Source organism: Eschscholzia californica, unplaced genomic scaffold, assembly GCF_041429995.1.
Source record: "Eschscholzia californica isolate CP2 unplaced genomic scaffold, dmEscCali1.0.p SCAF_4, whole genome shotgun sequence".
Lineage (NCBI taxonomy): Eukaryota > Viridiplantae > Streptophyta > Magnoliopsida > Ranunculales > Papaveraceae > Eschscholzia > Eschscholzia californica.
Genome location: NW_028238461.1, coordinates 6,255,844 through 6,269,312, shown reverse-complemented (window position 1 = coordinate 6,269,312; position 13,469 = coordinate 6,255,844). Strand labels below are relative to the sequence as shown.

General features: G+C 38.1%; 2 protein-coding genes across 2 annotated transcripts; both read right to left on the bottom strand.

The window, feature by feature from the left end:
• Positions 1 to 807: 807 nt before the first annotated feature.
• On the bottom strand, positions 808 to 3,589 carry LOC147542035 (pentatricopeptide repeat-containing protein At2g13600-like). Its single transcript, XM_086637438.1, has one exon. It carries the CDS (start codon positions 3,392 to 3,394, stop codon positions 1,610 to 1,612), a length of 1,785 nt encoding a protein of 594 aa, XP_086493564.1. The 5' UTR covers positions 3,395 to 3,589; the 3' UTR covers positions 808 to 1,609.
• Positions 3,590 to 4,094: 505 nt separating this feature from the next.
• Positions 4,095 to 12,126, bottom strand: CPSF30 (cleavage and polyadenylation specificity factor 30). The gene is made up of 7 exons (XM_086672804.1): positions 11,389 to 12,126; positions 10,239 to 10,622; positions 8,639 to 8,801; positions 8,220 to 8,330; positions 7,218 to 7,286; positions 6,440 to 6,526; positions 4,095 to 5,400 (listed from the first exon to the last, which is right to left on the bottom strand). The coding sequence occupies exons 1-7, from the start codon at positions 11,772 to 11,774 to the stop codon at positions 4,483 to 4,485; spliced, it is 2,118 nt and encodes a 705-aa protein (XP_086528930.1). The 5' UTR covers positions 11,775 to 12,126; the 3' UTR covers positions 4,095 to 4,482.
• Between the last annotated feature and the right edge of the window lie 1,343 nt (positions 12,127 to 13,469).

The following is a 13,469-nucleotide window of genomic DNA, read 5'->3' as shown; positions in this document are numbered from 1 at the left end:
AAACACCATAACAAGCTGTCTTCCATTTTGTTTTTGGCTTAGGTATGGGCCATATCAACTCTGTCATTTCCTAACTGCAACTTCTCCTTAATTATAGCAATATTTTCATTAAGGGTCTAATAGTAAAATTGTCAAGATATAGAATTATACAGAAAAATTAGTCAAATATCAGAGGGCAAGGAGTTGTCTACATCCCTAGATGAAATCTTGAAGTGGGGTCTAAATAATTAGTGCCAATTAATGATATGTTTGCATCCTAACTCCCTCTATTGATGTCATTATATCAAGGTCTAAGTTTCTCTCAAGACTGAAGTTTTCTGATTAATTAAGTGGATCTCGAAATGGCCTACATTCATTAATTGGATAAAAACAGGCAATTACCTAAATCAGATTTGCTCTTACCAAATGCTATTTATGGATGTAAAAAAAAATGTTATTTCTGGGTCCTAGATAGTGTTGACATAAACTCCTGAAGAGAGAGGGGGGAGAGATGCGGGAGGTGAAACTTCTGATCTTCATTCATGGAGGTCTGGATTGCTTAGAGATAGAGAGGGAGAGAGGGACGGGAGAGAGAAAGAAGTTAGAGATAGGGATAAACTAGGTGTCCGCCTCGTCATATAGATTCTGGGTACTAACATCTGTGAGTTGCACTTTTTCATTATCACTCTCACACTTTGTAACATATTCAGATAAGTAAATCTCGTGTAACATGTCGGATTTTGGAGCAGTGTAGAGTTTTTATGAGTAAATGTGTTGTGTGGAGAAGATCAAACTATACAGAAGATACACATGACAAGAATTAAACAAAAAAAAAAAGAACATAGATGAACTATCTTGTTATTGTAAGCATAATAAAAAAAATTAAAATATTTTCAAGAACAAGAATAGGTTAACCTTAAATTTTGGGATCTACATTTAGAAACTAAACTTATCGATGCCTTCCTCATCAAAAAAAAAAAAACTTATTGATGCCTTGGTAAACTTGCAACTTTACAGGTTCAATAAGCAGAATAGTTCGAGGAGAGACCACAAGTAGCTTCTCTGCCTGGGTATGATCTTAGTAACAACCGCCCCACGGGCCTATTTGGATGAACCATGAGGCTCACCTACAAGGCGGTTCAGCATGTAGCTTGACCCTGTACGAAAAATGAGATATTTAGCCAGTATTTTAAATTCTTTCCACTGCGGAGACAAATTGTAACTTCTCAATCTGGGTAGTATCGACCAACTCACGGGCCTACCCAAATGAACCAAAGGGCGCTCCTTCAAGCCGGTTTAGCACATAGCTTGCCCCAGTCCCAGCAAAGTGATACTTAGCTGGAGATGGGAAATAATGCCAAATGCTTTCCATTGTGGAGACCAGATGTAACTTCTATTCTCGGGTGTGATAATAGTAGCAGGTTCAACTCATAGCTGGATCCAGTCGCGACGAAGTGATACTTAGCTGGTGGTAAGAAATACCCCCCAAAGTTCTCCATTGAGGAGATCACAAGCCCTTTCACTTGTAACGGAAGCACTTGGTATACTAGGGACCAAGTCTCATACGACTAGACTACCAGTCTACTCGCTCGAACCGCCAGTCTAATGTCTGAGATCATCCAAGTTGTTCCTAATCTTCTAAAAGTTCCACGTCAATCCAGTGTTTCCCCATCAATCCCTTTAACGTCAATAAAATCTCATTCATCTCTGGATGTGATTTATCTGCTGTAAGAAAGACGTGAACACCATTTTTCAGCTCAACCCAACTACAACCAGGCTCTTTTTTAACACTATTTTTCTTCATTCGCTCTCTTATCTTCTTTGTTTCATCCCAAACACATTCTTCAGCATACATATTTGAAAGTACAACAAAATTGCTCGAGTTTTCTGGATCAAGTTCCACAATCTTCTCTGCTGCATATAGTGCGAGCTCAATCTCTCCATAGGATCTACAAAAATGAAGAAAAGTTGACCAAACACTAATACTTGGCTCCAAAGGCATTTTCTTTATGAACTGTAAGGCTTCCAACAAGTTCCCATTTCGGCATAAAAGATCAACCATGCAAGAATAATGCTCTGGTCCGGCAGAAATCGAGTTCTCTTCTGTCATTAACCTAAAATATTTCCGACCTTTATCGATAAGACCTCCATGACTGCAAGCTGATAATACAGCCAGATAAGTGATACCATCGGGCCTAATATTCAATTCAAGCATCTTTTCAAACAATATAAGAACACCATCAACTTGCCCATTTTTGCCAAATGCAGAAATCATGGTAGTCCATAAAAGAGTATCTCTAGTTGGCATTGGATTAAAGACAAGCTTTGCAGAATGAACACATCCACATTTTGCATACATATCAACCAAAGAATTCCTAATGATCAAATCTGACTCAAACCCATTTTTAATTATGCAAGCATGAATCTGATTTCCTTGTTGAATTGAAACTAAACAAGCACAAGCATCAATACTAATAGAATACGAGAACTTATCCGGTTTTAAACCTTTAGAAATCATGGAAGCAAACAATTTCATAGCTTCTTCGCCTTCTTCACATTTAAGATAACCAGAGATCATTTCATTCCAAGCAATCATCTCTTTCACAATCATTGAATCAAATAATTTTCGACAACTAGTAATACATTTACATCTTGAGTACATATTAAGCAAACTATTCTGCAACACAAGATTAACACCTAACACACCTGAAATCAAAATATGGGCATGTATTTGTTTACCTTGTTCAAGAGCTTGAAGACCAGAACAAGCACTTAAAGCACCCGAAAACGAATATTCATTTGGAACTACATCATATCCCATCATCATCATCCTCCTAAACAAGTTCAATGATTCAATAAATTTATGATTATGTGAGTAACCCACAATCATAGAAGTCCAAGAAACAACATCTCTTTCAGACATTTCGTCGAATACATCTCTAGCATCTCTTAAATGACCATATTTCAAGTTAGAATTCATCAAAGCTGTCATTAAAATAGTAAATTGGTGAAACCCAAACTTAATAATAGCAGCTTGGATCTGTTTTGGAGTAGTAGAAGATCCAAATGATGTAGTCTTAAGAGCACTGGAGAGAGTGTATTCATTGATGGTTAGTAAGTTTTGCTTGGTAGGTGACAATGAAGCAGAGGTGTAATGGGTAGCTAGGGTTTTCCCAGACAAGATTGAGGAAGTGGGTGAAGTTTGATAGAGTAGATTGGGATTGGTTAATAGTGGTTTTGATAAGGTTAGGAGAAATGGGAAGAACTGAAGATGGTTACTTAACCTTGACATCCACCTTCTAAGGACTAAGGAGTATAGAATAAAACAGAAATTCAACTTCTCTAACGAAGTAGTCAAAAGCAATTTGGATTTGTTATCACTTCTGTCACACTTCAAAGAGAGCCGTCTGTACATACAATATTCTCACATGACACAATTTTGGCAAAGTTTAAACCTGGATGGCAGCTCGCCTATGGGCTATGGCTGTCTCAAGTGAGAGGGTTGTGGCATGTGTGTCAGCTAAGGTAACCAGTCTATACATGCAACGCCTAGAGAACTAAATTATTCGTAAGCTGGAATTTTATGATGATCTCTCGCTATTATTTAGAGTTCTGCACTTATTAAGAACACATCATTGATTTTAAAGTGTCGGACTTTGCACTTATCGAGTCCTAAACACTTAGTACAACAATCAAAATTAGGGTTCATATCGAGCTCATTTTGTTCTTTTTCCTCATATTCAAATTTATATACTAACTTTAGATATGAATGTTGCTTTCTGATTAATTTGTGGCTTTGAAGAAAAATAACCCATTATTGAAATAAATTATACCCAATGATCAAAACAAATTAGACTTGGGAGATTGAGCTTCGTACACACTTGATCGAATTACATTTCAACAAAAAAACGTTTCATACAAATTTGAACTAATGACATTCCAACAAAAAATATGTTTCATACAAGTCAAACTCATGCGAGCAAATGAAAAAAAAACCATCTAGATGTCATCCTTTTCCATTGCATTTTCTTGCCGGGAAGAAAAACCTAACCACCATATCCAAAGTTAATCTCCAATAGATCAAATAAATTATAAGAATTGGAATCTCTAAACTCTTGTGAAATAGATCTTATATACCATTCAAATGCTCTTACATAAACTAGTTGAAGACCAAAAAAATCCACATATATTGGGGTTTTTCTCCTGAATTGGTGATACTTTACACATACACCAAAAACTTTAAAAGGTTTATATTCAGTCAGTATATAACTCTCCTCTTCAAATGAGCTAGAATTCAAAAAATCTGATAATAATTTTCTTCAATCACACTCTACAATTCTTAGTGACATAACGGATGCCCTACATAGTCAAGACGAATAAGAAAATATTCTAATGTATAATGTAACAAGTTGAATGAATTCAGTTGGGTAAACCAAAGAAGAAAAAAAGTTAGCTGACAAAATAACAACTCAAGTCTCTGAGGCGAGAGCTGCTGAGGGAGCTTCACCGATGCCTTGATCGCCTTGGTGCTTCATCCTCACTCTCGCTCTCGTCATTGCGGAAGCTATTTCCACCACCTGCAACACCACCACCACCGCCACCAAATGAGTCCTCACTTTGAGGTCTGAGGCCTTGTTGATACTTAGTTTCTTCATCTGGTCCACCACCACCAGCAGGACCTGCCATATCCTGACCCTTGCTTTGGTCTGAACCTGCACTATATCTGTCATTCCTATCATTACCTGTTCGCCTCTGATCTCTCTTCATCGCCCAGTTAGGGTTTTGTGAGGGTTGAGGAGGCGGTGGTTGACGGAACTGCTGCATACCAATTGGTCGATTCGCTCTAACAGGAGCTGCAGCTGGCATACCCATCCCACCCATGAATGGAGGCCTTCCTGGTCCCATCATCATCCCAGGACCACCACCAGGAAAGACGTTCCCAAGTTGGGAAGGGCGGCCGTGAAAAACCATGCCTGGTGTAGGGCCCGTTCCGTCCATAGGATTGAAGCCCATTGCTGGATTCTGGCCCATGCCCGTGAAGTCGTTGGGAAACCTAGGACCAAATGGTGTAAAGACACGGGAAGCTGCACCGTACATGTCCTGCATGGGGAACCCATCAGGTGTGACAGCTCCGTAAGGAAATCCTTCAGCGCCCATCATGACAGGTGGAAACCCGCGAACCCCAGGTAAAGGTCTTGGCCCACGAAACTGCATTTGTGGGGGCCACATCATTCCTCTCCCCCTTCCTCTACCTGCAGCAAGAGCCTGGTTGTAGGTTTCATCCTCTTCATCACTTTCTTCTTCTTCCTCTTCTTCATTGTCCTCAAAAGGAACAATGTCTGGGTTCTCAGCTGCATCATCTGGGTTAACTCCCTTTGCTTTCTCCTCCTCTCGTTTTGTTTCTGCTGCAACAGATATTTCCTGAACCAGAGAAAATTCCATAGTTAGACCACAAAAGATCATGCAAGGACTCTGCATACATTACATGAACTTTCTCTTCTATAAATTTGGTTCCAAGCCTCCCCATGTCGGGGAACCAACTGAAAAGTTTAGGTGACTGTGCCACACATAAATGTTAGGGTGAAAGGGGAAACACCGAAGCAGAAGGAAAATCCAATAAATTCTGACTTAACAAAAAACAAATGTGTTCCCATAAGAGATCGCTGGGACGGGACAAAAGGAAGTCTCGCAATCAAGAAGATGGTGACTAAGGCCAAATTTTGCGTCAATTAAGGCTGAAACTGTCGGTTTGCCACATTAAGAATATAGGATTGCGAAGGTACCTAAATACAGGATTGGAGTTCAGAATTTGGTATGCAAGGAGGCGGGGTAGTGTTTTTGGTAATACTGATTTATAAACAAGTTAGGAATACGTAATATGAATCCAAGTGCTTCGCTATGTTCATGTATACAACACACGTGTGGTTAAGCACTTCCAATTAGTCCCTTCCAGTAAGTCCCTTCCAATTAACTTCCAAAAATTAGTCCCTCCTAATTGCTAGTCCCAAGTCAACTGAGAATCCAAATCTGACTTCTGCAGATTAGCTATTTTGGGCCTCATCAAATCTCAGTATCAGGAAAAGTGTGATCCTTTCTATCACTATCAAGTAATGTCCCAATGAGTTCAAGTTAGGCTTGCCCCCGAAGGAGGAGATATAAACAATTCTAACTTTCCAAGACAATCAAGAGAAGCCTTGGGAAAGGCAGAAAGAACACTAATACTGCACTTCAGTAGAAACAGGAAGACTGAGGTAAACTAAATAGCCATGTGACAGTGATGCATATGGTATGCTCTAGTATGACAAGTGCAACTAACATTTTCATGCCATATATTCAGATATGAGAAGATGCAAAATAAAGGTAGCTGCCGATCATGTTTCCTACTCACTTCTATTTAGAATGTACAGATGGAGACCAAAAAAGTACCCTATTCTCCAATTGTCCACAAACAGGAACTTACCATTAATTCACTATCTGGTTCAAGATAAAGCAGAGATGCCAACTGCTCACCAATGGAGGGTTCCAGCTCTTGACAGTCTCGACTAATCTGAAATACACTCCAAGGAGAAAAAGAAAAAAAATTCTGCAAATTAGAGGACAGACAAATAGAAGAGCTAAGACTCCAATACTTTGTTTTCCACAAAGTGGAACTCTTCTCACCCATTGTAAAAAGATTCAGCGTAAATCGTCCATTGATAAAAGCTTCAAGAGAATAGGAATACAAACAAACAAACAAGAAAACGTGCAACAACAATTTCTATATAGTCATCAAGCATTATGCAGAGATGAACATATGTATCTCAGCCTCCAGAGTGCTTTAACATATTTTAAAGCTTCGAACAAAAATTTACAAATCATCGAGCAATTCACAAAGGTGAAACTGCGTGAGCATTGTTATGCATGAGTATTCGATAGAGCCCACATGTACAGGAGAGAAGCCCTAACGAGCAGCTGACTGTAGTAGGGCTTATATTGGGGTAGTTCATTAGCTCCTTCAGAACCAACAACTAGGACCCAAATTTTCCCAAAAGTAGGTATCTTTGGTAAGAATCTCAACATGCAGATAATCCAGTGCTCGTAGTTCTAGGTTCTACAAACATTCGCCGGTAGTAAGAGACTTAAAAGTTCCTCGCTCTTACAGGTTATAAAAAAAGCTCAACGGAGGAAGAGAGGAAAGATTAGCAGAGAATATAATATTTGGTCCTTCCTCTTAAAGAAAGAGTTACTATTCCACCCACCTTCACTGGTAAGTTCTCATTGTATGGATTCCTAAGGTGACGAGCATTATGAAAGGACAGCTCACATAGCTGCACGTACAAAAAAAGAAGGCATCAAAGAAAGTCATAGGGATAGACATGCACAATTCATTCTTAGGCAGAGGATCATATTACCATAACCTACAGGATAACAAAAAGATACATATGCAATATATAACTTCAAAGAGTGAGTTAATCCATATATACAAAGCATGAGAGAAATGCTAAACAAACAAACTATTAGGCGGTCCATTTCAGTATCAAGCCAATTTTAAGCAAGTAGCTTTTGTCTGAGAGATCAATTTCATCGCTTTTTAATCATGTCAGCTAAAGGATTTACATGGTCAAACACTATATCTTAATAAAATATGACTCTGACAATCTTCAAGCAACGAAGTCCATTGCCTCCTTGAAGACCCAAACATTGCTCATATGGATGCCTTGATGATATTCCGCATAGTGTGTAGTTCATCAATTTCAGGCTTAATGATTTAAGGCTACGACTCTCCTAGGATTAATAGTTGCTTGCCAAATTCTGAAGAAAAAAATTAAGGTGAAGCGCTTCTGGTATATCTTTTTTTGAAAGATTTTAATTAAAAGTTACTTCACAACTGAAACCTATAATAACCAGAAGGTCACTCTTCAGTAACACCAGGTTGTACAACGGTATGCAAACTTTGCACAATCCTCAGAACTCCGACTTGAGATACAACTGAGATGTATTTCCTTCTTTTCTTGAGGAGATGGCAAAATATATCATTATAAATATGCACACAGCATTATATTATTAATATAGAATAGGTTTGCATTCAACACGGAAGTCAAGGGAAGAAAAGGTAAAACTACTCCAGAAATGATACCCAAACTACTCCGCACACGTAAGTTAACTTTTTTTCTGCCCGTCGGAAAGAACGACCACAAAGTATATAATAGTTGTAGGACATAAAGTTGAACACTTGTAAACGAAGGCCTGAGAAAATGTACCTTTAACCATTTAACCGCGAAATTCCTCCCGTAGTGAGCAGTTCCATGTGCATACTTCCAGTTTCCTCCCCCAACAAAACCACCAATTTTAGACATCATTTTTGCACATCCCTGGCAAACAGCCAAAGATTTCACAATAAATCAAAAAATTGCACAACGCAACCTAAGCTTATATGCTAAGGTAAACCATAAAATCCATGCTTTATCTATTATGATGATTGATTAGACCTAAACACAGAGTAAGTAAAGTAAAATAGAGCATATGGAAACATATCATTGTTAAATACAGAGTTATAGCAATGGAAATAAAGCCTTGTCAAAACTCTAAAGCACCAACAGCTGAAGATATCTAATTGAGCTTTGCTTACTAAATAGCATTTACAATCAGATTCATCAGAATAAAGAATTATCAAATATACCTGGAAATGACGAGTCCGGTTGACTGAAAAGATCAAAATCACATTCTCGACCGAGTCAAAAGCTTCATTTAATTTAGGCTCATTGAGCCTCTGAGTTGCCCAAACTCCTTGTTGCACAGATAGCTCCAGATTTTCACGATTGCAACTTTTAACAATAAAATACCTATTTTTAATAATCCAAAAAGGTCAAAGTAATTAGACATTTGCCAGAGAAGAAGTATGCAGAAGCACAAACTACACAAAAATAAAACCTGCCGATTATATATGTCATATGAAAATACAAGTAAATGAGTCTCAAGCCAAAGTGACATGGGAAAGGCTAGAGGCTTAAATTGGTACTATGACTCAAGCCAAAGTGACATGGGAAAGGCTAGAGGCTTAAATTGGTACTATATTTCCTATAACTTAAATCAAACAGGACCTCCTATTGAGGAGTAATGGCATTGGTGTGAACTGCCCCAAACTGCCCAAGAGAAAGCCATGACAGAGGTCCTTAATTATCCCGATCGTGGGCCCCTCAAAATTGAAACTATCCCCCACTTGGCACCGTGTACAGACAACGAAGGATTTCCTCGAATCCGTACCATTAGAGAGGGATCCACCCCTCAGGACATCCTACATCTTCTTTAGACAATGAGGGTGGATTCATAGTTTATAAATCCTCCTAGCCTTGCGCAAGGAGGATGTAAGATGCCTCGTGGTTACAGGTCACAAGGGATCCAATGTCCGCTATAAATGTCAATGCTGCATACAGACATAAGTTCAGTAAATAAAGATTAAAGAACAAATCTAAAATAGGAAAAAAACTTCATTCCAGAAAAGGAATAGATAGAATTAGACAACACAAATGACAACAGAGTGGCATTATAATATCATTTACTAAAAATAGTTTAACATTTTTTTAATTAAGAGATAGATTTCTGTTGAAGTGATGATTTAATATCAAGTTTGTGAAGTAAATGTACACATATGCATCCTAGAAAGATAGAGATCTCCTAGAAAACCCATAAAAATTTTCAACTTTTATACTTTGACTTTTATCCTCCTTCGGAACACTTCATTAAGGACCACGATCCAATTATACACAATTGGATCAGTTTTTCCTGCTGCATCTTCCACCAATCTACTATAAGAATGAGTGAACCAATTCCATCTGTAGGAGTGAAAAACTAGAGCAAGATTTCCTGCTGCATCTTCCACCAATCACTAGATTCTCTATGGTGTTAGCTCCACTTCAAGCGCATTAAGGTATACAAGCGCATTTGAAATTCAAAAACAAAACCCGCACTAAAACTTGTCTGCAGTATACATCACCAGATAGATACTCCCTTTATTGGTTAATAGGTTGCTTAGCGATGGTCGACACAATCATAAGAGCCCCCTTCGAACAAGGAGCTAAGTGGGGAAGGGGGATATGAAATCATATTGAAACTAATTATTGAAAAGGTAAAATCCACACTAAGTACATAAAGGTGGAGCTGAAACCATAGATAAATGCTTCTAAAAAACAATACAGCTCACCACTTATAGAAAAGATGTCAGTATAATAATACAATAAGATGCTTAACCTAAGGAAATAGTCTAAAAGCTCTGCACACACCGAGATAATCCTTGAGGAAGCGGCACAGATTTGCTGCTTTGGTTTCCATCTGGGTTACTTGGTGTCTGGCTCTGGTTACCCTGCTGTTGTTGAGGCTGTTGAACTTGCAACTGTTGTTGCTGCTGCATGTTAGGAGAATCTGCAGTCGTAGGTTGCTTTACTGCTGGAGCTTGATTAGTAGCGTTAGAACCTTGCGGAAATGGAGGCCTTTCCATTTGCTGCGTATAACTTCGGGGTTGGAAAAACCTATTTGAGGTACCATAATTATAGGAACTCATCTGCTGAAGTTTCTGAAAGACTTCTTCAACAGGAGGTGGAGGTCCGGGCAGCTTTACATGTCTATATCGGCAGTCAGGGCCATTAGGACAAAAACCTAACTTATACCTGCAGATTACAAGTAAAAATCCATCAGAAACAATAGTTTAAGATGTGGATAAAGTAAAACTCAATATAAAACTATCAAAGAATTGGTTAAATTGATAACTGTCCTCAAAATATTCATTCAGCAAACAGTTAAAGAAGCTATTTGCCTTCCTCAGATAGGAAAGATCTTAATCAACTGAAAGATAATGGACACTAAAACATGCATTGAAGGTCTAATTCTATCAATTTTCTTTCAACTCATCAAGAGACTAACTTAAAAAGAGAACAATATACCCATTGAATGACACCCTAAACCTAATTGTATGACTTGCTACCCTAACCAATGCCCTCAACAAATTATACCCATTGAATGATACCCTAACCCTAATTTGTATGAATTAGCTTCATTGACTAATGACCTCAACAAATTATACCCATTGACTGATACCCTAAACCCTAATTTGTATGAATTAGCTTCCCTGACCAATGCCCTCTGACAAATTTTACCCATTGATTGATACCCTGAACCCTAATTTGTATGAATCAGCTTCCCGGACCAATGCCCTCGACAAATTGTACACATTGAATTATACCCTAAACCCTAATTTGTACGAATTAGCTTCCTTGACCAATGGCCTCAACAAATTGTACCCAAAATTATCCAAAGTAACAAAGCTTCCCAGGATCTAACTATCAATCATAAAATCAGCAAAAAAGATGTCAAATTTCTTCAAATATGAAAGCAAAAAATTCGAAATAACCCAGAGAAAGGAAGGCAATTTCTTACATATTGCATTCTTTAATGTCTTCGTTAGTGTGTTTATAAACACAATCTTGCTCTCGACACTCTCCATACAAACGAAAAAATCGACAAACAGGCATTCTTGATTTATCATACTGATGGAGAAATCCACAAGCATCTCCCTTCATACATAAACTCCTTAACCAATGACGACAAACAGTCTGCCGGAAACTTCTTCGGCCATTGTAGAATCCCGGTACTGGTTCAGTGGTAGGGCCGGTGCCAGGATTACCTACTGTTGTTGGGTTAACACCGGAGACGGCAACTGAATCAGTGGTTACCAAGTTAACAGAAGCCGAAGGATTGGCGGTTGTGGTAGTATCTAAACCACCTTCAAAATCGAAGCTCAAACCTCCTTCAGTATCATCCATCTTGAAATTAGGGTTTCTTCGGAGCTTGGTTCAATCAATGGAACATAAAGATTGATATATATCTGTACAGAGAGAGAGAGAGAGAGGTAATCTAATGGAGAGGAAATAGGAAATCAGAGGACGGAATTTTGTTTGTTCTGATGGAAGAGGGTTTGGTATGACCTTTCCTCACAGGTTACGAAGTTTGTTAATGGCGGCGAAGAATGCTCAGCGGGTCAGTTTTAACAGACCCGGAACTTTGTTAATACGGTTCGATTTTGTAACCCGAATCTGAATAAGTAACAGCCCGGCAATGTCCAAAGTTGTTACAGAGCTTTTAGCATACTTTAAGCGCTTATTAAAAACTTTACGCATTTAGTTCAAAAAACTTTAGCTTATTTTAAACTAGAAAAACCGATTTTCTCTAAAAAGCAGAAGCCACAATTTTTGTGGCTTTTTTATAGCTGCTTATTAAAAGCTAGCTATGAAAATAAAATAAATTTTTTTTTTGACACCATCAATAAACATCCATCACCATCAGTGGCGAAGCTAGAAATTTTTATGAGTGGGGGCACCTTTTCGTTATAGCTAATGAAAGAATTTCATAGTACGCGATTAAGCTAGAACCGAAAAGCAAATTCAACATGATATTCTATAACAATTTTGATGCATAACAAGCAATCTCAAAATTTCTCATCAATATGGTTCAAGGATCTTCCCCCAACTGGATTCCCAAATGATATTGAAATAAAAAACAAAGGAGGGGATGAAAAGATATTGGTGAAGATTAAGAAGAAACGATGGTAGATGATGAAGAGGAAGTGATCGTAATGGAAGAAAAGATGAAGAAAAAGTTTTCTTTCTATTAACATATTTACTATGACAAAAAAAATGTAAAAGACAATTTTGAAGTCCAAAATACAAATCACGAAAAAATCACACAAAATCAATATTAAAGGGGTTGTTTAAAATACTCATCATCTCTTGGATGCCATTTTATTTAGTTGGTGACTTTGAGTAGGTCAAAATTGAGTTATCTCAATTAATTATAACCAATTTTAAGCGGAACATGCCCTTCATAATATATTTTCAATGAACAATTTCAACTAATCTAAGTAGTAGGCATTCTAGATAAAAATGTGTTGGTAGAAATTCTCGAAAAAAATGTGGTTTGCATGGTTTTCGATCCCTTGACCTTTGCGATGCAACTCCACTGTTTCACCACCTAAGCTAAGAAAGGTTGATATCTCATAACGGAAATACACATATATAATATAGTAGCATATGAACATAGGCGAGTCACATTAGGGTCGTGGGGGCCTGCGCCCCCACGGGCCCCTATGTGGGCTCGCCCCTGATCACCATCACAACCACTCCACCACCTCTACCACCACAATCACTCCACCACCTCTCACCATCACCCCACCACCTATGCCACCACTTCCATACCACCTCCGACGTAGCTTCACCTTCGGTGCAACTCCACCACTACCACTACCACAACCACTTCACCACCATCGCCACAAATCGACCACTCCACCACCACACTACACCACCTCCACCAACCCCATTTCAAATTTTGATCTTTATGTGTTTATGAAAATTAAAAAAATTCTATTATTTTATTTTAGTATTTAATGTTTATAATTTTTTTATTAATATAATGATATAAGCATATTGTTTGATAACTACAATACGAAGATTATATTTTCTTAC

Excerpts from the sequence above, each read along its gene's own strand:
- LOC147542035 (XM_086637438.1), bottom strand. The coding sequence starts at position 3,394 with ATGTACAGACGGCTCTCTTTGAAGTGTGACAGAAGTGATAACAAATCC.
- CPSF30 (XM_086672804.1), bottom strand. The coding sequence starts at position 11,774 with ATGGATGATACTGAAGGAGGTTTGAGCTTCGATTTTGAAGGTGGTTTA. Across the intron at positions 8,802-10,238 it reads CTTCCTCAAGGATTATCTCG|GTATTTTATTGTTAAAAGTT; the intron begins GTGTGTGCAGAG and ends TATTAAAAATAG. Across the intron at positions 5,401-6,439 it reads AACCAGATAGTGAATTAATG|GAAATATCTGTTGCAGCAGA; the intron begins GTAAGTTCCTGT and ends TCTCTGGTTCAG.